This window comes from Crocuta crocuta, unplaced genomic scaffold, assembly GCF_008692635.1.
Source record: "Crocuta crocuta isolate KB4526 unplaced genomic scaffold, BGI_CrCroc_1.0 scaffold70, whole genome shotgun sequence".
NCBI lineage: Eukaryota > Metazoa > Chordata > Mammalia > Carnivora > Hyaenidae > Crocuta > Crocuta crocuta.
The window spans coordinates 16134705-16158154 of NW_027528417.1; the positions used below are offsets into that span (position 1 = coordinate 16134705).

The 23450-nt window shown below is 38.9% G+C and overlaps 1 protein-coding gene across 3 annotated transcripts in view; it reads right to left on the reverse strand.

Moving 5' to 3' along the window:
* The window catches only part of SENP2 (SUMO specific peptidase 2), a 34465-nt gene continuing 11015 nt past the window's right edge, over nt 1-23450 (reverse strand). For 2 of the 3 annotated variants that reach the window (XM_077754434.1, XM_077754436.1), the window contains exons 6-17: nt 19673-19841; nt 17809-17912; nt 16434-16528; nt 15955-16006; nt 14873-14939; nt 12785-12961; nt 11424-11555; nt 9522-9725; nt 8076-8155; nt 5155-5239; nt 3279-3374; nt 1-1312 (exon numbers count right to left, since the gene is read on the reverse strand). In XM_077754434.1, coding sequence (XP_077610560.1) covers nt 1250-1312; nt 3279-3374; nt 5155-5239; nt 8076-8155; nt 9522-9725; nt 11424-11555; nt 12785-12961; nt 14873-14939; nt 15955-16006; nt 16434-16528; nt 17809-17912; nt 19673-19841 — 1324 coding nt within the window. In that variant the 3' untranslated portion in view covers nt 1-1249. The remainder of the gene's footprint in view (nt 1313-3278; nt 3375-5154; nt 5240-8075; nt 8156-9521; nt 9726-11423; nt 11556-12784; nt 12962-14872; nt 14940-15954; nt 16007-16433; nt 16529-17808; nt 17913-19672; nt 19842-23450) is intronic. The other variant, XM_077754435.1, reaches the window with a different exon arrangement.

The window sequence follows — 23450 nt, forward strand, 5'->3', positions numbered from 1 at the left end:
TTTTCAGGTTCTGCCAGACAACCTTTATTACATCGGAAAAGCAACACTAGGCACTAGATCTTGCAAAATATGTTCTGACCAGCTCTAAACTTTCTGAAATTAAAAATGCATAACCACTGTAAAGTTTTTAATGAACAAAAAAGTTAAATACAAACTTTCATATGCAAAATAGATTATTGTATAACTGGCAGCCTCACAGCCAAGTACTAAATTTTCTTCCAAATTTCCGTGGGGGTGGAATGGGGGGGATGTAAATCCTAATGAGTACAAAACTTAATTTCGGCTTTATATATAGGAAAAAAAACTTTGAGGAAAAATAGCCTTTACGTTGAATAGTATCTCTTGAAATAAACAGCCCAGGCCAGCCCTTACAATTCTGAGGTTTATACTCAACCAGATCTGGGATGAAAAGGAAGATTTTGGGTTTATAGTTACTTCAAATCCAGTTTTAAGAGTAGCCAAGTCAGCTCATTTCCAGGAAGAGCAGTCTCTTTAGGATGACCAGGAGCCGATTCTGCTTCTGAAGACGCCTAGGATAGCCAGAGTTCCGGGGCCACAGTTCCACTTTTCCAAGCCCCCAGGCCAATGCCATCGTGTCAGACTTCTCTGAAACGCAATGAGAGCCCTACACCAGGCGCTCCTCCGGCACGTTCAAGCCTCAAGAACAAGATCTCCGGCTTCAAGTTGGCAGTTTCTGCGCCAGCCTTAGAGAAGTTCATTAACACTTCCTTCCTCCCCCCACTGATTCCCCTCCTGATCTTCAGCTGGGAGTGGAGCTTGAGAAAACATTCCTTTCAAAAATAAATAGTTGAAACAGGTAATTCAGAGTTAACAGTGGAGCAGCAGCAAACAGCCACTGCCCATTAGGTTTGCAAATGAGTGAGCGAATGAACACACGTGAACAAACACACAAAAAACAAATCATAGAATAAATCCTGCATTTCCCACATTCATAGGGAAAAAAAAATCTTTAAAAAAAATATTAATTAGCATTTGTTCTTGTGTGGGTTGTATAGTCCAGGGCTCTGAGCAGGCACAGGCTCACACACAGGGTGGCAGGCAGGACCTCCACGCACCAAGTCGGGACCAGGGTGCAGGGAGAGGCCTGCGTACGCGGCCTACAGCCCAGTACCTGTGAGCCAGCAGGGGCGGTGCGGGCACTGTTGAACCCACGATGCATGAGGTATATGGAAACATCCGTCCTCCATCAAAGAACCACCAGCAGCTAGTGGGACTGGGCGGGGCATTCTCACAGCAACTGCTGATGAAGGATTTCCCACACCATCTTCTTCCGGAAGAGAGGCATCTGGTGCTGCAGAGGACCCACAAACGACACGCATGTCACACATTACCGGGCACAGCGTCAACAACCTGCAAGTGTCATCAGGTAAATAACACACGTCCTTTCTACAGCCTTGACTCTCGTGTCCTGGCTCAGACTACAAAGCCATGAAAATGGAGGTTATAATGTTGCTAAGATATTGCATGTATCATAAGCATTTGAACATGTTAAGGAAAATCAGAACATAAGACTCCAACCACTACCTCGTAACGCAAAAACATGTACCAAAATGGAAACACCCAAGTGGTGGCATAATATCAAACTTTTCTAATTACATGCATTTTCAGAACATTCTAAAATGAACTTCTTGGGGCGCCTGGGTGGCTTAGTCGGTTAAGCGTCCGACTTTCGCTTAGGTCACGATCTCGCGGTTCGTGGGTTCGAGCCCCGAGTCGGGCTCTGTGCTGACTGCCAGCTCAGAGCCTGGAGCCTGTTTCAGTCTGTGACTCCCTCTCTCTCTGACCCTCCCCTGCTCACGCTGTCTCTCTCTCTCTCTCTAGAAATAAATAAAAACCTTTAAAAAAAAAATTAAAAAAATAAAATGAACTTCTGTTTTGAGAAAAAACATGAACTCTATTTAAATAATGGAAAAAAACATTCAAAAATTTCTTTCTGTTCTACCAAATGTTGTACCCAATTCTGTTCAAATGGCAACTTCTGCCCTTCAGACCTCAGGTCAGCATGTTCAGAGAGCAAATCACTCCTTGTATTTAGAAGCATCAAAGAATTGGGGCGCCTGGGTGGCTTAGTTGGTTAAGCGTCCGACTTTCGCTTAGGTCATGATCTCGCGGTTCGTGGGTTCGAGCCCCGCGTCGGGCTCTGTGCTGACTGCCAGCTCAGAGCCTGGAGCCTGTTTCAGTCTGTGACTCCCTCTCTCTCTGACCCTCCCCTGCTCACGCTCTCTCTCTCTCTAGAAATAAATAAAAAAAAAAACCTTAAAAAAAAAAAAAGAAGCATCAAAGAATAAAATGCTTTGCTTAATATAGTATTCTGCTTTAAGATAATCACTCCAGGAGCCCATTTTCAAAGCAGCAGCACACAAATCCAAAAATCACCTGTAATTCACCTACAGTCCTCTTTTTTGGTGAGATCACAAGTTCACACCCTGAGGTACTCCTGACGTCTAATTATAATAAGATGAATATACCACTTTATTACATACTAATGATTTCCTACGGGGGGGGTCCACTAAAACATCTTAACACATGGAAGCAGAAGTTATTTTAAATTGCTCAAAACATGTAGTAAAATATTACACATTTATTCTTAGTAAAACTACTAAAACTAATAAGAAGTGCCTTTATTTTAGACTAGAACTGTCTTAATTCTGCATGGGAGCCCTAAAAGCATGGAATGGGGTTATTAGTCCTATTCAATAAGTACAGTTTGGTAGACAATATTTATCAAAATGAGGTCTGTTTGGGAAAAATGTATTTTAAAGGGGGTTTGTCTTCAGTTACAGAAAGGTTGAGAATTCACTATTACAAATAAATTCTCAAGAGTTCCCAACACACTCTAATCCCCACCCAAACACAGTCGTGGAGAACCTCAAATAACCAGCACAGAAGGGAAAGGCAGCATTTGTGGTTACAGCTTCCACCTGTGGCGTTAGTGCTCACGAGGCCTCATGTCCCCTGGCTGTTACGCATTCTTACGTGCCTCCTCCTCTGGCTAGAAATCAGTAATACTCAGGAGCTAGTGAACGCTAGAGGTTTGACATAAGCAAATTGTCTCACTGGTCACCAAAGACTAAATGTAAGAGCAGTGGCAGTGACAAACCCTGATACCAGCAAGAGCAGGGCCATGGCCAAGGGTTACAGCGATAATAATAGTGGCACAGTTACCATTAAGACCTTACTGTGTACCAGGCACTGGTAACATGCTCTAAGTTTATCTTTAGTAACAAGTAAGTGGGTGAGGAGGGATCTTCACTCACCTGAGTAAATGTGATAGGTTTGTCCCTAGAGATATAATCTGCATATTTACAAGTAAACATTCCACAATCACTCCCATTTAGCTGTTGAGGAATCTCCTAAAATTACAAAAAAAAAAAAGAGAGGAGAAAAAGACATAAAATTTCATCACACACAAACTCCTTTGACTTCTTATAGTACTGTGGATAAAAATATTACAAAGGGCTATGTTAAAGGTACTACACAAATAGTCTTTATGTCGTATAAAAACCCTAACCATGACATGGAGTAAGTCTGTGACCCCCACAGAAAATACTTTTTTTGGAAAAAAAAGAGCGAAGTGAGAATTCCTTCTCTCAGCGCTCATATTAAGAAACCAAACTGGGGGCGCCTGGGTGGCTCAATCGGATAAGCGTCCGATTTGGCTCAGGTCATCTCACGGTTCATGGGTTCGAGCCCCGCGTCGGGCTCTGTGCTAACAGCTCGGAGCCTGGCGCTTGTTTCAGATCCTGTGTCTCCCTCTCTCTCTGACCCTTCCCTGCTCACGCTGTGTCTCTGTCTCTCAGAAATTAAAAAAATTAAAAAAAAAAAACCAAAGTGAAAGAAAGGTTACCACTAGGAACAGGAATTCTAGTCAGAATGGTTTCAGAAGCACTTTATAACTTTTGAAAAGGGCTAAATGTGACACAATCAGAAACACGCTTACAATACCACAAACCTACTTGAAGACTGCAGGGTGTAACTTCTCTTCACTAGCCAGGAAAATAAGATGACAACTTTCGACCCACACAGCTACAAGCAGGAGAAAGAAAAAAGCTTCTTGACAGGCTCTAACTAATCAGGATCTTGCTCTGGTGGCTCAATTTTGTCCTAAGAGCATAGCTTCCTCCACATAGTGCTAAAGGCATCATAAACCAATCTACGTGAGGTAGATTCACACATTCCCGAGGCCTCTGCTGCCTGATCTTGGCCAGACCCTTACATGTGGAGCACAAGACAATAAGAATAAGACAGATTCTGAAATCCCAACTGGAAAACATTCTAGATGACAAGAGCTCAATTTTTCTTCAAAGATACACAGATGATTACTGTGAAAAAAGAAAAGACTGAAGGTGCGCAACACCCATACATATGGTAGGTAGCTCGTGCTTTTCTCCCGAGCACAGCAGCTCACCGAGTGAAGACAACTATGGACTCCAACACAAAGGAAGAAAACGTGTTTTTTTTATTACGTTCCCCACGCCCGAACACGGCATTCATCCTAACAGACCCCCCCTTAAGTCTGTGCTCTCCTCAGGAAATTTCAAAGCTCAACCTTCTAATCATTCAGCTTAGAAAGGAAAATCCTGTGGGACAGGTGAGCCATTATACACAGGTGAGAGCTAAAATTGAATTCATGTGGCTCACTTTTAAAAGAAGCCATTAGGCCTCAAAATGTAGGCATTCTCAAACCCTGAATGAGATTCAAATCTGGCAAGTATAATACAAGGCATATTCACACACAGCGTACTTGATTCTTTTGAGGACCTGTGGCATGGGACCCTTAAGATCTAAATAAACAAAATTCTCCGATAAGTAACAAGAACTTTACACTTTCATTAGCACCAACCAAGAAAAGTAGCTGACTTAAACCTATTTGCTTTTCTGAAAAACATGCTAGCATGCAGTTAACATTTACAATTTAAACAATAAATAAAGGCTAAGAAGCAGACATCTTGGTTAAATCTTGCCTTTCTATAAAGATTTAGTACTTAATTCTTAAGAGTACTGAAGTACACTTCAGCAGACTGCACGCCTAAGGGTATGAGTGAGTAAGGGGAGGGAGGAAGCCAAGTCTACAGAATGGGCTCTGTCAGTAAATGCAACAAAGCATTTCAGATGCAGATGATCATTACTTACATGTGGCTTCAAGCTGTAGTGGGTCCACTCTAACAGATTTAGATCAATATTTCTTTTGGTCTTACTTTCATCCTGTAAATACTGACTAAAAAACAGCAAAGAAAGAATATATTGATGAATCCCTGTGGAGACTTACCATTATGATTACCAAGGACATCACAAAGGATGTTAACAGATATGCAATTCTCAAATCCATCCCCGTTAGCTTTTTTAAAAATGTGATTGCTTCTGGTTTTTAAATTGAAGTTTTTCCTGCTTATAAAAACTATACATACTTTCAAAAATTAAAACCTGTAAAATTCATATGCCAAAGACCTCCAGAAGTAATTACTATTAATAGTTTGCTGCGTATTCTTCTGGCTCTCCACTCCTAACACACAATGTAAAAAACATACATTTTATCCTGTTTTTAAAAGGACTGCATTATACAACTTGCTTTTTCTCACTTAACAATACACACAAAATGAGGGCATAGGTGAAGCAGGTGAACTGGATTAAGAGTACACGTATACTGATGTGCACGAGTAACACTCTGTAATTGTTGAATCACTAGGGTGACTATTGCACACATGAAACTAATAAAACACTGTATGTTAACTATGCTGGAAGCTAAATGAAAAGATATAAAACAGAAGGTACCTACACTTGTGGTGAGCACAGCATAGCTATAGAGACATCAAATCACTAAGCTGGAAAACTGATGTAACATTGTGTGTCAACTACACTTCGATTATAAACAAACAGATACAAAACAAGACAACTGGCCTAGACTCAAAACAAAAAGAAAAACCAAAAAAAAAAAAAAAAAAGCCATTAACATGAAAAACAAGAAAAGGACGACTATTTTAAAGTAGACTAAAAAGACATTAAGTCCATGTATGAACCCTGACTGGCTTCCTGGATTTGGAAAAAATCTATAAAGCATACCTGAAGAAACCAGAAGATGAGCCGTATGTTACATGTGACTGATTGCTAATTTTCTTAAGTGTGATGACATTATGATTATGTAAGGGAACTTCCTTGTTCCTAAGAGATATATACTTTAAGTATCAAGAGTGATTTAAGGGGCACCTGGGTGGCATAGCTGGTTAAATATCCAACTCTTGATCTCAACTCAGGTCATGATCTTGTGGTTCGGAGGTTTAAGCCCCACATCAAGCACTGCAATAATGGGGCAGAGCCTGCTTGGGATTCTTTCTCTCCTTCTCTGGTCCTCCCCCTGCTTGCAAGCATGTGCCCGCTCTCTCTCTCGAAATAAACAAACATTAAAAAAAAAAAAAACCTGTTTACCAAAAAAAAGTGATTTATTTATATCCAGATCACCCAAGGGTCATCAAATTCAACCCAGGCACTAGGGTTCTCCTCCTAACCTACATGTAAGGTAACCCAGCCTGGGCCTTGCGAGGGCATGCGCTCTCAGTGGGAGCAATGCCAGCCCCAAGGGGTGGAAACTGGTTCTTGGAAGGCAAAAATCCTAGACATTTCAATGGTCTGTGGTCCCCTAAAGCCAATGAAACAAAAAGTCTTATTCCTTAGCACGATTTTCTCTTGTCATGGAGAAATTAAATTAAATTTTTCTCTGAGCAGGGGAGCTAATAATGCAAAAAATAGTTGAGGAAAGCTGAATGAGGAGCATCAGAAAAGGGAGAGGGCTCAGATATACCCACAGGAGGGAAGAGAAGGAGGGAGAAAGAAGAAGAGTGAGTGTAAAAGAAGGATGATTTTTTTTCTCATTTGTTGTAAGCAGCTTACTTTGCTGTATGATTTCAGTGAGAGCATTTCTATGTATGTGATCATATGTATATGTATGTGCACATGTATGTAAGCACACTTTATATACATCCTACACAGAAGACTAGAAGGAAATAACTGCTTTATAAACAATTTGAAGTATCTTCTGATTTTTTAAATCTTTTTTCTCTTCTCTTTAAACTTTCTATTCAAAATCAATACCTATAACTAAAAAGGATTTTTTACACTAAAACAACATTGAAAAAGAGAGAACTGAACTGTTGTTAATAACAAATTTTCTTGTCATTCATTTAAGAGGCTCCTTACTTAAGTATCCTTATAAAAATTACCCAAGTATCTTTACTAAAATTAAAAACAAGAATCCCCATTTGCTTCTAGTGAACAGAGGGGGTCAAAATAGACTGCTCTTACTGAGCTACTTCCTCACTGTAAAAATCGTGTCACCACTTTACACAGCCAATGAGAGGCTATGCTTTAAAGGCAGGTTTCTAGCAACTACTGTTTGAAACAGTTGCCTACAGTAAACCATATCCATATGCTGTAATTTAAAAGTTACCTCTTGGTTCTGAGATGAACCCAACCATCATGGAAAGCACAGGGACGCGACTGGGCTTAAGAATTAGAGGAATAAGACTCTCAAGCTAGGGGCGCCTGGGTGGCTCAGTCAGCTGAGTGTCCGACTCTTGATTGTGGCTCAGGTCACCATCCTGGGGTTGTGGGATTGAGCCCCCATTGGGGTCCATGCTGAACATCAAGCCTGCTTAAGATTCTGTTTCTCCCTCTGCCCCTCTCCCTCACTTGTGCTCTCTCTAAAATAAAAAATTATAATAATAACAAAGACTCCCTAGCTAACAGTTCTTTAGAACATTCAGAATAATGTATCAATCCCAAAGAAACCTAATTCAAATCACAGGATTCTAATAAGATATATTTTATAACACATGATAAACTTGTTTCTAATGAAGCTACTGAATAAAACTTCTCAGTTAAGATCAGATGGGTTCTTTGTTGACAAGAAGATGAATTTAAGTCAACTTCTGAACAACTGAAGAGACAACCTTCACTTAACATTAGACTACCAACAACAGAGGCTCCTAGGATTAGACAGAAGACAGAACACCTAAAAAGAGCATAATGACCCAACAGTGAAGGTTCCAGCCTTTACTTACAGGAGAATCTCACAGATCCTGTGCCCCTTTTGTCCCATAGAATCCAGATATTTGAGACACCTTTTTCGCAGGTCTATCACCTATAATGGAAAATTACAACATCCAGAAACATCTTAACCACAACAGAATTTTATTTCTAAAAATAAAACATCTTTTAAAAAGTCAATATACATATCAAATGAATTTCTAAGACACATTTTTAATAAAATATCACAGATGATATGAGCTTCATTTCTATAAAGTTATATATTTCAATTTCTGGAGAAAAGCCTAGAAACCTACCAAAACATTTGTGGTCTTCTCAAAGTGATGAGATTTGCTTTTCTTTGCTTTTTTCTTTATACCTGTACTTTTCTATAATAAATCTGTACCACCTTGTAAACAAAACTAAAAAAAATCAAATAAAGGGCACATGTGTCCTAAAACTCTGTCCTGTTTTCCTGTATGCCACCTAGCTTTTCAAGCTGTTTAACTCAAGAACCAAAAGGGACTCTACAGAGTATGCCTTTATATGTACTACTGGACTTTACCTGGACAGAAAAGGGTACACTTCATTATTCAAGAAAATAGCTGTTATAGCACTCTCAACAATAGCTAAAACATGGAAAGAACCTAAGTGTCCATCAACAGACGAATGGATCAAGAAGATGTGGTTTATCTATACCATGGAATACTACATGGCAATGAGAAAGAATGCAATCTGGCCATGTGTAGCAACATGGATGGACCTTGAGGGGGTTATGCTGAGCAAAATAAGTCAGGCAGAGAAGGACAAATATCATATGTTTGCACGTATAGGAGGATTAGGAGGAACTTAACTGAGGAACAAGGGGGAAAAGAAGGGGGGAAATGGTGGGGGAAAGGGAGAGAGGCAAACCATGAGAGACTCCTGAATGCTGAGATGGATGTGGGGGAGAGGGGGGATGGGCATGGAGGAGGGCACTTGTGGGGATGAGCACTGGGTGTTATGCGGAAACTAATTTGACAATAAACTATTTGTAAAAAAAAAAAAAAGAAAAGAAAATAGCTGTTATAGAGGTGCCTGGGTGGCTCAATCAGTTAAGAGTCTGACGCTCGGTTTTAGCTCAGGTCAAAATCTCACGGTTTGTGGGTTCAAGCCCCACGTTAGAGAATCTTGGGATTTTCTCTCTCAAACATAAATAAATAAGCATTTATTATTTATTTATTTTTTGTTTTAAAGTTTATTTCGAGAGAGATAGTTGGGGGTGGGGAGGGGAGAGACAGGAGAGAGAGAATCCCAAGCAGGCTCCACACTATCAGCAGAGAGCCTGACGTGGTGCTCTATCTCATGAACCATGAGATCATGACCTGAGTCCAAATCAAGAGTGGGACACTTAACCGACTAAGCTACCCAGGCACCCCAATATTTAAACATTTATAAGAAAAGAAAAAAAGGGGAAAGAGAAAACAGCCCTCTCAACTTACCACCAGGCTCCAATGTACCTTCCGATGAATAGGCACCAGAATAAGTTCCTGTTCAAAGAGATTAACCCCTTTGGTCCATCTTTTCACTGCTTGGTAACCACCTGACTTTAATTTGGGATAGAAAAAAGTACTGAACGCATGAAGTGCTGGATACCCTTGTTTTTTGTTTCTTTCCACCAGAAGATTCATGTAAAAATTAATGACCTGTAATGACAAGGGAGTAAACATCAAGACACAGCAAGTACATTACCCAAACAAAACTTCTACCTAACTGAATTAGGATAAATTAGAAGGTAAGAAACTCCAAGAAAGGAAGGTACTAGAGATGGGAATGAAAGGGCTGTTTACAGCAGAAAAGAGAAAATAAAAGATGATAATCAGTGCAAAAGGGGAGGAATTAAGAAGGAGTAAAAACTGTACTTTCGAAGCATGTAAGAGAGCCAAGGGAAGGAACTCAAGGAGGAAGTCGGCAATAATGAAAAGGTGTCTGTAACTATATCACACACAATAAACTATGCAGAAATATGAAACAGAATTGAATTTTACTATTTATAGATTTTACTGTATGTAAAAATATAACAGGAAGAAAATATACCCAAACATTAATATTTTATTTTTGAGTGGTGGCACTTTGGAATGATATTCTTCTTTTACTTTTCCTGATTTTCCAAATATTCTATAGTAAATATACAACATTTATAATATATAACAAAACTTCTAGTTTTACAAGAATGTGTTTATAGATCATTAGTCATCGGGGAAGAGAGAAGGAAGGCAAAGGGGGAAAACGCAGGAACTTTGGAGAGTCAGGGAAAGGACAGCTAGAAAATGTGCAAGAAGAGCTAATTTTAGCTAAATATGTAAGGATACAAGACGACAATTAGGCACATTTTTGCAGTCATCACACAAAGAAAAAAGACATTTTACATATCTATTTGTGTACAGTGATCAATCTCTTTATTATTGAAAAAATAAAATGGCTCTTAGAAGAATTCATCTAAAATGAAGTATCACTTGCTGCTTCCTTCAACTCATCAGCTACACCCATGGTTTATCAAAATGTCACTGAACGGGCACCGGGCTGGCTCAGTTAGTAAAGAGTGTGATTTTTTTTTTTTTTTTTTACAAATAGTTGTCAAGTTGGTTTCCATATANACCCATAAAGAGTGTAACTCTTGATCTCGGGGTTGTGACTTCCAGCACCACATTGGGCATACAGCTTACTTAAAAACAAATAAATCAGTTTTAGAAAATGTACTGAAGACTACTAGTAAATGAGTGGTGGATTAAACAAAGCACCAATGCAGAAGAGGGAAACATTGCTAATAAAAGGCAGCAAACACTCAGAATTGACTGTCATTTTAAGGTCTGAAAGGTTTCTGTGGACTTTTTTAAATTTATTTATTTTGAGGAGGGAAGGGACAGAGAGAGAGAGAGAGCGAGAGAGAGCGAGAGAGAGAGAGAGGATTCCAAGCAGGCTGTGCGTTTTCAGCGTAGAGACTGATGTGGGGCTTGAACTCATGAACTGTGAGATCATAAGCAGGCACCCCTGTTTTGTTTTGTTTTAATGTTTATTTATTTTTGAGAGAGAAAGAGACAGCACACAAGCAGGGGAAAGGGGCAGAGAGAGAGGGAGACACAGAATCTGAAGCAGGCTCCAGGCTACAAACTGTCAGCACAGAGCCAAGGTGGTGACTGAACCCACAAACTGTGAGATCATGACTGGAATTGAAGTCGACACTCAACCAACTAAGCCACCCTGGTGCCCCATGAAATGTTTCTGTTTTAAATGAAACTAAAAGCTGCTTTATTACACTTGGGTAGAAATTACTTTGGTTGTGGACAGTAATGGTTCGGCATAATAATAGAATGGGGTGCATGGGTGGGGACGAGACAACTTACTTCATCATTGAGCCAGTGATAGTTCTTCAAGGTCTGTATATCTCCTCGAGTGATTCGCAACTTGAAAGCGCTACTTAGGATCTCATCCTGTGGGCCATGACCTAGGGCATTACTGATCTCCTTTTCCATGTCCTGAATTAGAAAGTCCAGAGGTTGTATTTTAAATAGAACCAACAGTCAGATTTCAAAAGTCTGAGACTAAAAAAAACTTTTTTTTCATCTCTGTAATACAAGGTAGTCTTACTAATGGTTATAAAAAATGTTCAATTACAAGCTTCTGGAAACAATAATTTGGTAATAATACTTATAGTTTCCATTATATCCCACTGCCATTTACTGAGCACTATGAGCCAAACATGATACCAGATGCTTAAAGCACATCATTAGTCCCTGCTTGTGGGGAAAGTATTATCACCACTTTACAGAAGAGGTAAAGCTCAGAGAATTTAGGTTACACGTTCACAGTCAGTTATTAAGAAGAGCCCAGCTTGGAACCCAGGGGTGTCCAATTTTCTAATCTTTGCTCCTCTCACAATACTCTTAACATATTTTCACACTTTCCTTATTTATTTACTTTTACTTAAAAATATCAAAGTAATAAAACTAGGATCCATAAGAGATGATACTATACAGTTTGGAAACGAAGGGAATAAGCAAACAGAGAGAAACTGGAAAACAAGGCAGTGGTGCAGCAACTGAGTCCTCATTGCATAGGTGACTTCTTTATTCTGAAGAATTATGCACATAAATGCACATTCAAGCTACTGAGACTGAATCTATAAACCCAACAGAAATTATTTTCATTCAAGTACTTTAAACTCTGCTTCTCCCACTGCACACAGTTGGTCTATTTTATTGATCTCTCCACTTGCATGTAAGTGCTCAACAGGTACTCACTGCTTAGGACTCACCACCACCCACCAACACAACATTGGAAAACAAGCCACAATGTGGGCTCACCTTTAAAATGAGAATTTATAACTATTTTCATTTCCTTGGTGTTTCAATAATCGCTTTTAAAAAATACAATGAACTTATTTCTAATGCTAAACCCATCCTATTAACCCAAAATATTTGCAGGTTAGGAAAAAAGTCTACAAAGAACCCATTATATTCTGAGATATGTGGCAAATATGTCTACTCACATTTGCTGAACATTAATCTGATCCTTTAGGCCCCACCTTCACAGATTACTAAAGATCAACATAGCCAGTGACTGTACAGCCCTTAGGCCTGATTTGTTTCATACACTCATCCCTACCCTGGAGAAACGCCTCAAAACAAAACATTTGTTCAAGTCTTGAATAACTGAGGCTATTTAAAAACACGCCTCTTATTCTGATCAATACAAGAAATAATACCTCTGTAAGTTCAAGAAGATCATCCATCCTTTTATCCCTCTCTTTGCCTGAGCAATGTTTTTCTTTTGTCTCAAGTATGGACATTTTCCTCCTGAGTAAGCCATTGCTCCCACTGCCCAGGCGGAGTCGGGCTGACACCTCTTCGGATAGGTCAGGTTCCATCTGGTGTCCCCTCCTCTGATCAAAAAAGTTTCTATATTCTATTGACATGTTTGATATTTACACATATAAACATATATAACACACGAAACATAAACCAGTGCCATTATCCTGAAAGAAGAAAGAAGTAGCAAATCTCTCACATAAGTAAAGGAGATGTTGCCTATCTGTCTCCGAAAGATGCAACAAAAAAATATTCAAGACCTAAGGTTCACAGGACACCTCAATTACAAACCATGAAACAGAACACTCCTCACTTTCCCTGGAGACAGCAAGGAAAGTATTTTTAGTTCTCTTAGGCCAGTGGAAAAATAAGACGGTTATAAGCATTTTTGAAATGTTTAAAAAAAGCAAAAAATATGACCCGTAATCCCATCACTCAGACAAAAACATTACAATCCTTATAATAAGTAAACGTGTTCTATTTCATCTTTTAAAAAAAGTGCTTACTCACTATAGAAAAATGTACATTTATGTACCACTTACTTTTTGTAAAATTAACACCTATGGAAGCACCACTTGGCTGGACAGATAGAACTCTGCCAACATTCCAGACACTCTGACAATATCTTTCCATATTGTGACCCTATGTAAAGTTTAATACTGAATTTAAGTCATCTAGTAGAACTTTTAAAATTAAGGAATTGGGTCATAAACAGATCTTCGGACCAGGACCTCACTGGCCTGAGCATGCCTCCCTCTGGCTAACTGCCAGGTATACTGTTACCAGGACACTAGCAGCTGCTGGCCTCTCCCCACGGTCATGGGCCCCTCCCACGGCCGCGGACCCCTCCCATGGTCGCGGGCAGCAGAGCCTTCAGGTTCTCTACTTCACATTGGATAGAAGCAGGAGGTACTTGGTTTTTTTGGTTGTTGTTCTGTTTTTTTTTAATGTTTATTTATTTTTGAGAGACAGAGTATAAGCCGGGGAGGGGCAGAAAGAGATGGAAACAGAGAATCCAAAACAGGCTCCAGGGTCGGAGCTGTCCACACGGAGCCCCATGAGGGCCTCAAACTCACGGACCACAAGATCATGACCTGAGCCGAAGTCGGACATTTAACCGACTGAGCCACCCAGGCGCCCCAGCAGGAGGTAGTTTTTAGGCAGGTTCCAAATATGCTCCCTCTCTTTCTTCTCTCAGGCTGAGTTCCTCTCTCCTTTCAGCTTGTGTTCCACAGGTGATAAATGCTAACTCAATACAAAAGGCTTAGCTCCAAATTACTGGGAATGGGGATGTTCTGAGACCTAGAGCTTAAGAATGATTTAGCCTTCAGACTAATTCTTACAAAAAGGTCTAATGGGAGAAGAAAAACTTGATCAAACTGAAACTTCACATAAAGCAGTGTCCTAAACTCTGGCATATCTATGTATCTAAAATACGAAATAATCTAAAACTTCAAGTTTGCATTTAATTTAGTAATGTATTTCTTTTGGATACAGAATGTCGAGCAAAACACTCTATACTATTGTTTAAAATGGTGGTGTTGCTATGGACACAGCTGGAACACTTTTTGTTCCAATACTTACATAGAAAAATGTTAAATCCAATTAAGCATAAGATTGTTAATATTTTCAAGTAAATCTGAGATCTTGACTCTGAAAAGAAAATCTGGAACCTAGAGACATATGGTTTTTAAAAATTCTCCGAGAAGCCAGGCGACACAGATAAGGGTTGGGATGGAGGCAAGCTGGTCTCTCTCACAAAACAAGGTGGCTACCACCCAGAGGTAAATCCCCAGGAATTCAGAAGAAAGCCAGAAGTTGTATATCTTCAGTGCCGGCTGCTTTTTCAAAGAAAACAACAGAATTCAGAAATCAAAGTAATAGTTTTCATCTTTCTTATTTGTCATAAGCACCAAAACTTTAACATAAGTCAGGTGAAAGAGTAAAATGATGTAAAATTTAATTTAATGAAGGTTGCCACTTACACCTTCATTTTCAAGTCTGAGTCCAATCGTCCTCTCTGTATCAGAAATTTTCCCCTTTGAACAACACCTGAGGAAAAAAATTAGGAGAGTATAGACTGGGTATTTTTTTTTTTAATATTTACTTTTTTTTAGAGAGAGAGAGAGAGAGGATGTAAGTAGGGAAGGGGCAGAGGGAGAGAATCTCAAGCAAGCTCCATGCTGTCAGCACAGAGCCCAACACCAGGCTCAAACCCACAAACCATGAGATCATGACCTGAGCCGAAATCAAGAGTCAGATACTTAACCAACTGAGCCACCCAAGTGCCCCTAGACTGGGTAATTTTAACCTATACATGTGACACTAGTTCTAGAAAAAAGACTTAATAATTTGTAAATAAAAGCTGCCTTGAGTTTATATAGTCCTCTAAACCAAGAGTCAGCAAAGTTTTTCTGAAAAAGGATCAGATAGTAAATATTTTAGGCTTTGCAAGTCTTGTGGGTTTTTTTTAAGCCATCTCTATGTCCACCGTGGGGCTCAAACTCACGACTCTGAGGACTCCAAGATCCAGAGTCACATGCTCTACCAACTGAGCCAGCCAGGTACCCCAAGTCTTACAATTTTTGTCACATTTTCTCAACTTCTATCATAGCTTAAAAGCAGCCAGACAACATGTAAATTAGCATGAATGTGTTCCCATAAAACTTTACTTTAAAAAATTAGGTAGATGGACCAGATTTGGACAGTGGCCCATAGTCTACCCCAAACTCTGCTATCAAGGAATTATCATCCAAAATACTAAGGGTACACAGAACTTCTTTCACTCTTGTTCTACTAGAGGTGCTAATGCCTAAAGATGCCCACCACAATCACACCCCTATCCAAGTGGTACCTGCATCTCCCAATCCCTAAAGCCCAGGAGAGGAGAGCACCCTCCAAACTAGGGTGGGCATTAGTCACAACAGCTACCCATGTACCCATATATGCTGACCAGCTACCAGAGCTGAAGAGAGTTCGTAAGTCTTTAGACATAGTTATTCATAAAAATAGCTTATAAAGAAAATAATCTATCAAAACAAAACTTAGAATGAACTGAACCATGTACCTCTTCTCACTTCTCACTGAGCATAGAGGTCCCCTTGTTTCAACAACTCTATCTGTGAAGATGACAAACAAAGATTGAATGTTTCCTTTATTGACCAATCATACAGCTAAAATTTCAACTTATGCAGTTTCCAAAGTTATCAAGACATTCACTTATCATTTAGTACCATTAGTGAACAGGTAGCGGAGAAATTAAGAAATTGACAAAATAAACATTAAGAAACTAACTCTAGGCTCACAAAATAATTGCTATGTATAAGCTAGGAATAACAATCAAGAGGTATTTTATAAATCTACTTCATCTTGAAATAGCTTTTTTACTAAAGTACTTGTACAGGATAAGCCCAGGTCAATGCCCTGGGGTCAGACAATGTTTTAAGAGTTTGGTACGCCGTCTTTCACTAGCACATCATTTCTCAATTTCGTATGCACATGAACTACCATCAATACATGGAGTTAGAGCCAAATCTGGGAACTCACATTGTTTTGGAACAAACTGTGTTGTTTTAACTCCGTGACTTTGCTCTTCCCCCCAGCCTTTGGTCTTTAATGTGTCCATGTGACTTCTTTGAGAGCTTAGAAACACAAAAAGTGAAGAAGGTCAGATACAAAAGGAAATATTCACTACTTCTGACTGACAAGCTTCTCAAAACAGGAGTTATTGATTACCCTGAAACATCAAAATTATGAGAGGATGCAACATAGTAACATCTGGGACTCGGATACAAAGAGTGTAATCCTGTTTCTAATATCTCAGCCAAGTTACCTAACCTCCAGTTTCTCTGTAAAATTGGATGTTCTCAATCCCCAGCACCACCCTGACTAAAAAATCTCAGTGTAATAAAAACTCGGGTTAAAAGATGAAAACTTTCAAATGATATAATGAAATGGACCCTAAAACAATACAATAAAAGCAGCACTGTGAACAGTACAATAGTTTGAGGATTTTGCTGACACCACAAAAGCAGAAGCTCAGGAAGCATACCGCTGCTTCCAACAGTGGCTGATCGAAACAGAAAAAATATTAACGTTCTGCCTAAGAGAATAAAAAAAAAGTTCACATCAAAAGTTAAAATTCCTAGATAAATAATCTTTTGCTATTTGTACATTCAACAAGCTAGACATTCTTGTGACTTTTTTACCTTCAACTTGCCGTTACGTAATTTCCAGGATCCTCCCCACCCCCGCCGTGTATTCTCACACACTTGTTAGAATTATCACATGTGCCTCAATCCTGAGCTTGTATATTTTTTGTCCCTTTTTTACAAGCTAACATCAGGCCAGACATCAGCTCTTTCTGCCATTGCCATCTATGTGCCCAAAGCATTAGAGTAAATGTAATTACCAAATAAGAAGTCTTATAAGGCAAACTTTCTATGACCTGGGATGATTTTAATCTTGTGTCTGAAGTGAAGGACTTCCAATTGTGCAAAAATGCATTCACTAACATGCCACCAGGACTGTGTGTGTGTCCAGAGAAGCTGGGAGAACTGGGCCAAAAAGGGGAAGGAGGGGGAGAGAAAGACAAGAGAGTGTGGGAAATGTGTGTGCTGGAGAGGTTGAAAAAACTCTCTGCTCCATAAGAACCTGACTTCAACCTGTATTTCTACTTTTCTATATCAGCGTTTCAAGAGTTCATGTGAACAAAAGATTCTAAAGCTGACAGAAAATTCCATTTTGTAAAACCACTGCCCTCTGTATGTCTCATTACTAGATACAACGTTCAGGCAAATAACAAGGCTAGTTCTCTCAAAGCTAACCTCTTTTTTTAACAAAGCCCTTCTCACCAATCCCCTCTCCAAAAATAAGGAAAAAGAGGTCTAGCAAAGCACTGATTTTGTTAGCTCATTTTTACCTGTGATAATTTGAAGTTACAGAAGGAACAGAGTGTCCATGACCACTTTCTTTAAGTTGCTCCAATAACCGTCGGTATTTCTCTCTTTCCTCTTTCTGAACACCCTAAGTAAAAGAAAGCATATTAGTTAAGTATTGAAACATGAAACCTATCATTAAATCATAAACAGAAACTAAGAGGTCAACTGCAGTCCACAAAGGTGTTTTATTTGCCAGCACATTTTAAATTTCTTTGAATTACCAACTTTATACATTTGAAAAGAAAAATCCAAAAATCTGACCTCTTTCAAAAAAAGAAAATGGAGTCAACAATCTGGAGCCATGTAGGACTACTCTCCTTAGATGGGCCATTCACCCTAGCCCACTGCACTCATTTACGTTATCTGCTCGTCTTGGATGGCATCTAGGTTTTTGACAGCAGTTTTTGTCAACCACCAAAAACTCAACAGAACTCATCCACCTGCATATTCAGAACATTCAGCTTCCAAGTGAATCTGGTCTCACTAAAGTCACCAATGACTTCCATGGCCAGACCCAGCAGACACTTCTTCGGCCCTCATGGTATTCGACCTCTCTCTCCGACATCTCACCCTGCTGACCTCACCTTGCCTTCCTAGACTACACACTCCAGATTTCTTCTATCTTCTTAGTCTCCACTGCCAATTATTTCTTCTTCTGCCTGCCCTCAAATGCTGGTGGTCTGCCCATCACCTCTTCTCACGCTACATTCTCTCCCTGAGTCATCTCTCCCTTGATTTATTGAACACCAAAACACAGAAGACACAGGAATGTGTCTTAACCCTGCCTTCTTCTTATAACTCCCATCACCTACATCCAAGAGCCTATGCTCAGGTCTTCTTGCGGGTTCACAGGCACTTTAAACAAGGTCGAAAGATGAAGTCATCATCTTCCCCCTACACACACAGGGTATCCTGGTCCGTGACCAAGACTGAAATCTGACACTCAGGCTCCTCTCTTTAGCCTTCTATTACACTTAACCAATGAATATGTCCTTGCTAATACTACATTCTAATATTTCTAGAATATATCCTATGTGAACCTCATATATTTCCTCAGTCTCATCTCTGATTTCTCATCTAAGAGGTACTGAAGCCTACCTCAGTTGTTTCCTCCCTCTGCTTGCCTCTGTTGATTCACCTAGTTAGGCACAAGCTCTGAGAGGATGGGGGCTACATTTTATTCAATTTTTGAAATGAATTGAATTGAATTTGAATTGAATTGCTGACAACTAGCACAACACCTGGACCTCAAATAAATAATTCTTTGATGAAATGAACTAAGTGGCTCAGAAAACCATCCAGCAAATTGCACTACCTGGTACATGGTGATGGTCCTGAGAAATGCCAGATGCAGGAATAATTCTAAATTTTCCTAGAATAAGCAAAGATTTAAAGAGGGAAGTAAAAAGAAGACTGCTGATGAAGACATCATGCTAAGTGCCCTGAAAAGGGAAAGAAAAAGCAGATGTGTTCACTATTTGCTTTTCTTACTTAGCCACAATTATTACACCTTATAAAAGAAACAAGTTAAAATAATTCAAACGGGGAAAAGGAATAGTCTCCTCTCTTTCTAGCATGATTCTTTTTTCTGCCCCTAGTGAAAAAAATCTGAAAATTGACTAAATTATATATGTATAGAAACCTCCAGAAGGATACACACAAGTATCAGTGGTTATTTGTTTAGCACCAGACACGGTGGTGGAGCCACGCACTAGAAGGGGAAAATTACAGTTACTGTACATCTTTTTCGTACCTTTTGAATTTTATACTTCAGTACACATACTATTTATTCCCCTAAAAATTCATAAAATATTTTTTAAAAGAGATCAGGCTAAAAGGGCTTACCTCCTCCACAGTACAGTGTGGACGCCTCAGACCCTTGCCACCCTCTTCAGAAATCATCTCTGTTACAACCTGTTCTTGAGGCTTCCAGGTTAAGGAACTTTCTGAAGTGCCTTTGCTGTGGCGACGGACACCTGGTCTTCTACTATACACTTCTGAGTTCAAAGTAAAACTGTGAGACAGAAAAAAAGAAAAGAAAGAGTTACCACCAAACTGCTTAAATTGCTGGAATTTAAGTTCCCCAACTATTCTGTGATTAAGCTGTCTGTCCTAGGTTAAGTCTGCTCCTGACAAACCAGAAAACTACCATTCACAACAGTTAAATCTATCTCTAAAGCAGAGGGCACCCCAGCATTACGCCCTGCCACACGGAAGCCTCTGCCTCCTTCCTCATGCCCACATGTCCAACCACAACTCTGGATTTAGCTCTGTTATTGCACACACCCTCCTCGGGCACTATGCTCTCTCTTTAGTCACCTGCACCAGTGGCATTACTGATTGGTGTGACTCTCTGTTTACTGTCTCCATCCCACCCTGAACTTTAGGTCCCATGAAAACAGAGATGACATCCTTTCACCACTGTATCTTTTAGTACAGCACTGAAGCCAAAAGGTACTCAGTAAATATCTACTGAATGCTGAATTAATGAATGCTAAGGAAATGCAAGCCATGAAGCCCTCACCCAGTCCTTGTTGCTGGTGACAGAGCCTGCACTGCCTGCTGTATTCAATAATGGGTCAAACTGGTATCATACCCCTCTTGATGTGATATTTTAAAAAGGATAAGCAATTGATGTAGTATTTTTACAAAAAAAAAAAAAAGAAAAAACAAAACAAAAAAAACCACTGCATAATCTTGAACAGATAATGAATAAATATCAGACAAAATTAAGGAACACCCTACAAAAGAAATGCCTTCTACTCTTTAAAAATATCCATGCCATCAAGGACAAAGAAAAGCTAAGGAACTGTTCCAGATGAAAAGAGATCAAAAAGACATAAAAATTAAATGTATTACATGATTCTGCACGGATTCCTTGACCAGAAAAAAATAATCTCTATAATGGGGAATTGTTAATAAGATTATATAATAGTATTGTGTCAATGTTAAATTTTCTGATTTTGTTAATCTGTGATTATGTAAGTGAATGTCCTCACTCTTAAGAAATAAACACACTCATGCACTTACAATTAAAGGAGCATGAGCCCTACCTAGACTTACTCTCAAATGCTTCAGAAAAAAACATTAGGTATATGTGACAGAGCATGATGAAGCAAATGAGGCAAAATGAGAACAACTGGTGCAAGTGGGGGAAGGGCAGAGAGAGAGGGAGAGAAAGAATCCCAAGCAGGCTGTGCACTGTCAGCGCAGAGCCTGACACAGGAATCGATCTCACAAACCATGAGATCATGACCTGAGCCAAAATCAGGAGTCAGATGATCAACTGAATGAGTCACCCAGACGCCTCTATAGAGTTTTAAAATACATAAAGACAAAATGCATGAAGCAAAAACTGACATATATAGGAGAAATAGACAAATCCATAATTATAGTAGAAAATATCAACACTCCTTGTTCATCAATCGGCAAAAAGGTAGACAGAAAATCGGTAAGACTTGTAAAACATCAGTCAACTTGACCTAACTTGTCAATTCTAGAACATTCCACCTAACAGTAGCAGAATACATATTCTTTTCAAGTGCACATTGAACATCATCCAGGTAGACTATATTCATGTCATAAAAGAAATGTTAACAAACTTTAGAGAAGTGAAATTATACTACAGTATATTCTCTGACTGTAATGGAATTAAATGAGAAATAACAAAATGATATTTGTACTTTCTCTTTTAGTCCTACAATCAGCTATTTATTCAACTCCAAAGGGCCTGCTTTTAAGTTAGTATCCTATTCTTTTTTTTTTTTTTTCAATGTTAATTTTTGAGACAGACAGAGATAGGACAGAGTATGAGTGGGGGAGGGGCAGAGAGCGAGGGAGACACAGAATCCGAAGCAGGCTCCAAGCTCTGAGCTGTCAGCACAGAGCCCAAGGCAGGATTAGAATTCATGAACTGTGAGATCATGACCTGAGCTAAAGTCAGACGCTTAACCAAGTGAGCCACCCAAGTGCCCCAAGTTAGTGTCTCATTCCTAAACATGAATGGAGAGCCAAGGGTTACCAGGTAATTGAACAAAGACTCTAATATGAAAAGATATCTATACTCCCATGTTCACCTAAGCATTACTTATAACAGCCAAGACATGGATGGATAAAGAAAACACACACTGAAATGTTATTCAACCATAAAAAAGAAGGAAACCTTGCCATTTGCAAAAACACAGATGGACCTTGGGGGTATGATGTTAAGTGAAATAAGTCAGATGGAGAAAGACAAATAAGATCTCACTTATATGTGAAATCATCAAAACAAACAAATAAATCTGAACTCATAGGTGCTCACTTCCAGTCATCAAATAAATACAACATAGGATATAATGTATAGCATGGTGGCTATAATTAATCATATCATGTTGTATATTTAAAAGTTACTAAGAGGGGCGCCTGGGTGGCTTAGTCGGTTAAGCGTCCGACTTTCACTTATTTTAAAAATAAATAAATAAATAAATAAAAGTTACTAAGAGAGTAGATCTTAAAAGTTCTCATCACAAGAAAAAAATTTTAACTCTGTATGGTGATGGACATTAATTAAACTTATTGTAGTGATCATTTCACAACATATGCAAATATTAAATCATGTTATACACCTGAAATTAATATGTTAATTATAGTTCAATTAAAAAAACCCTCAAATATGAAAGATAAGACCAAAATAAACCAAAATGAGGAAAAGAATTCAGAGGAAATAAAGTAGGGAGGAGAAGAAATTTTAAATTAACAGCTTCAGAGAGATAAGATACTATATCCTTTTTTGCCTCTTTTTTTTTTAAAGTAATCTCTATGACCAATGTGGGGCTCGAACCCACAACCCCAAGATCAAGAGTCACACGTTCCACTAAAGCAGCCAGGTGCCTCCCCTTTGTTGCCTCTTTTGATAAGAACAAGAAGAGCAAGAAAAAGCCATAGGGAGGAGGGAGTGGGAGGACTCTTACAACTTCAAAACTATGACATAAAAAAAAAATCAGTAAAAGATTTTTTACAGAACAAAAGAATACATACAAATTAGATCAATCAGATCAATACAGAGGAAAATAAGGTCTAATATCCAAGCAATAGAAATTCTACAAAGTGAGAACACAGAAAGGAGAAGAAAATTACTAATAAAAACATTTTATAAAACTAATACATGTTCAGTGTACAAAAACTCATCATGGTTTCTGCACTTTCTATACGTGTATTATACTTCAAAAATAAAGTTCAGGGAAAAAATTAAGTTCAGGGAAGGTGGGGGGGATGGGTAAAATAGGTGATGGGGATTACAGAGTACACTTATGATGGGCACTGAATAATGTGTAGAAATGTTGACTCACTCTATGGTTTTAACTCTAATGTTAAAACTAACATTAACACTGTATATTAACTATACTAGAATTAAAATAAAAAACTTAATAAAAATAATAAATTTTAGAAGTGAGCAACATATCTTTTTTAAAAGGTTTTCAAAATCAGATGCTATAAGCATATGACATGCTATAGAAAAAGTAACACACACCTGGTTCAAATCTCTAGAAAGCTGTATGATATTTAGCAAATGGCTGAACTCAGAGTGCTTCTTAGCAAGATTACATAAAAGAATAAAAGTAAGACTCCCTAGCAAGAGTGA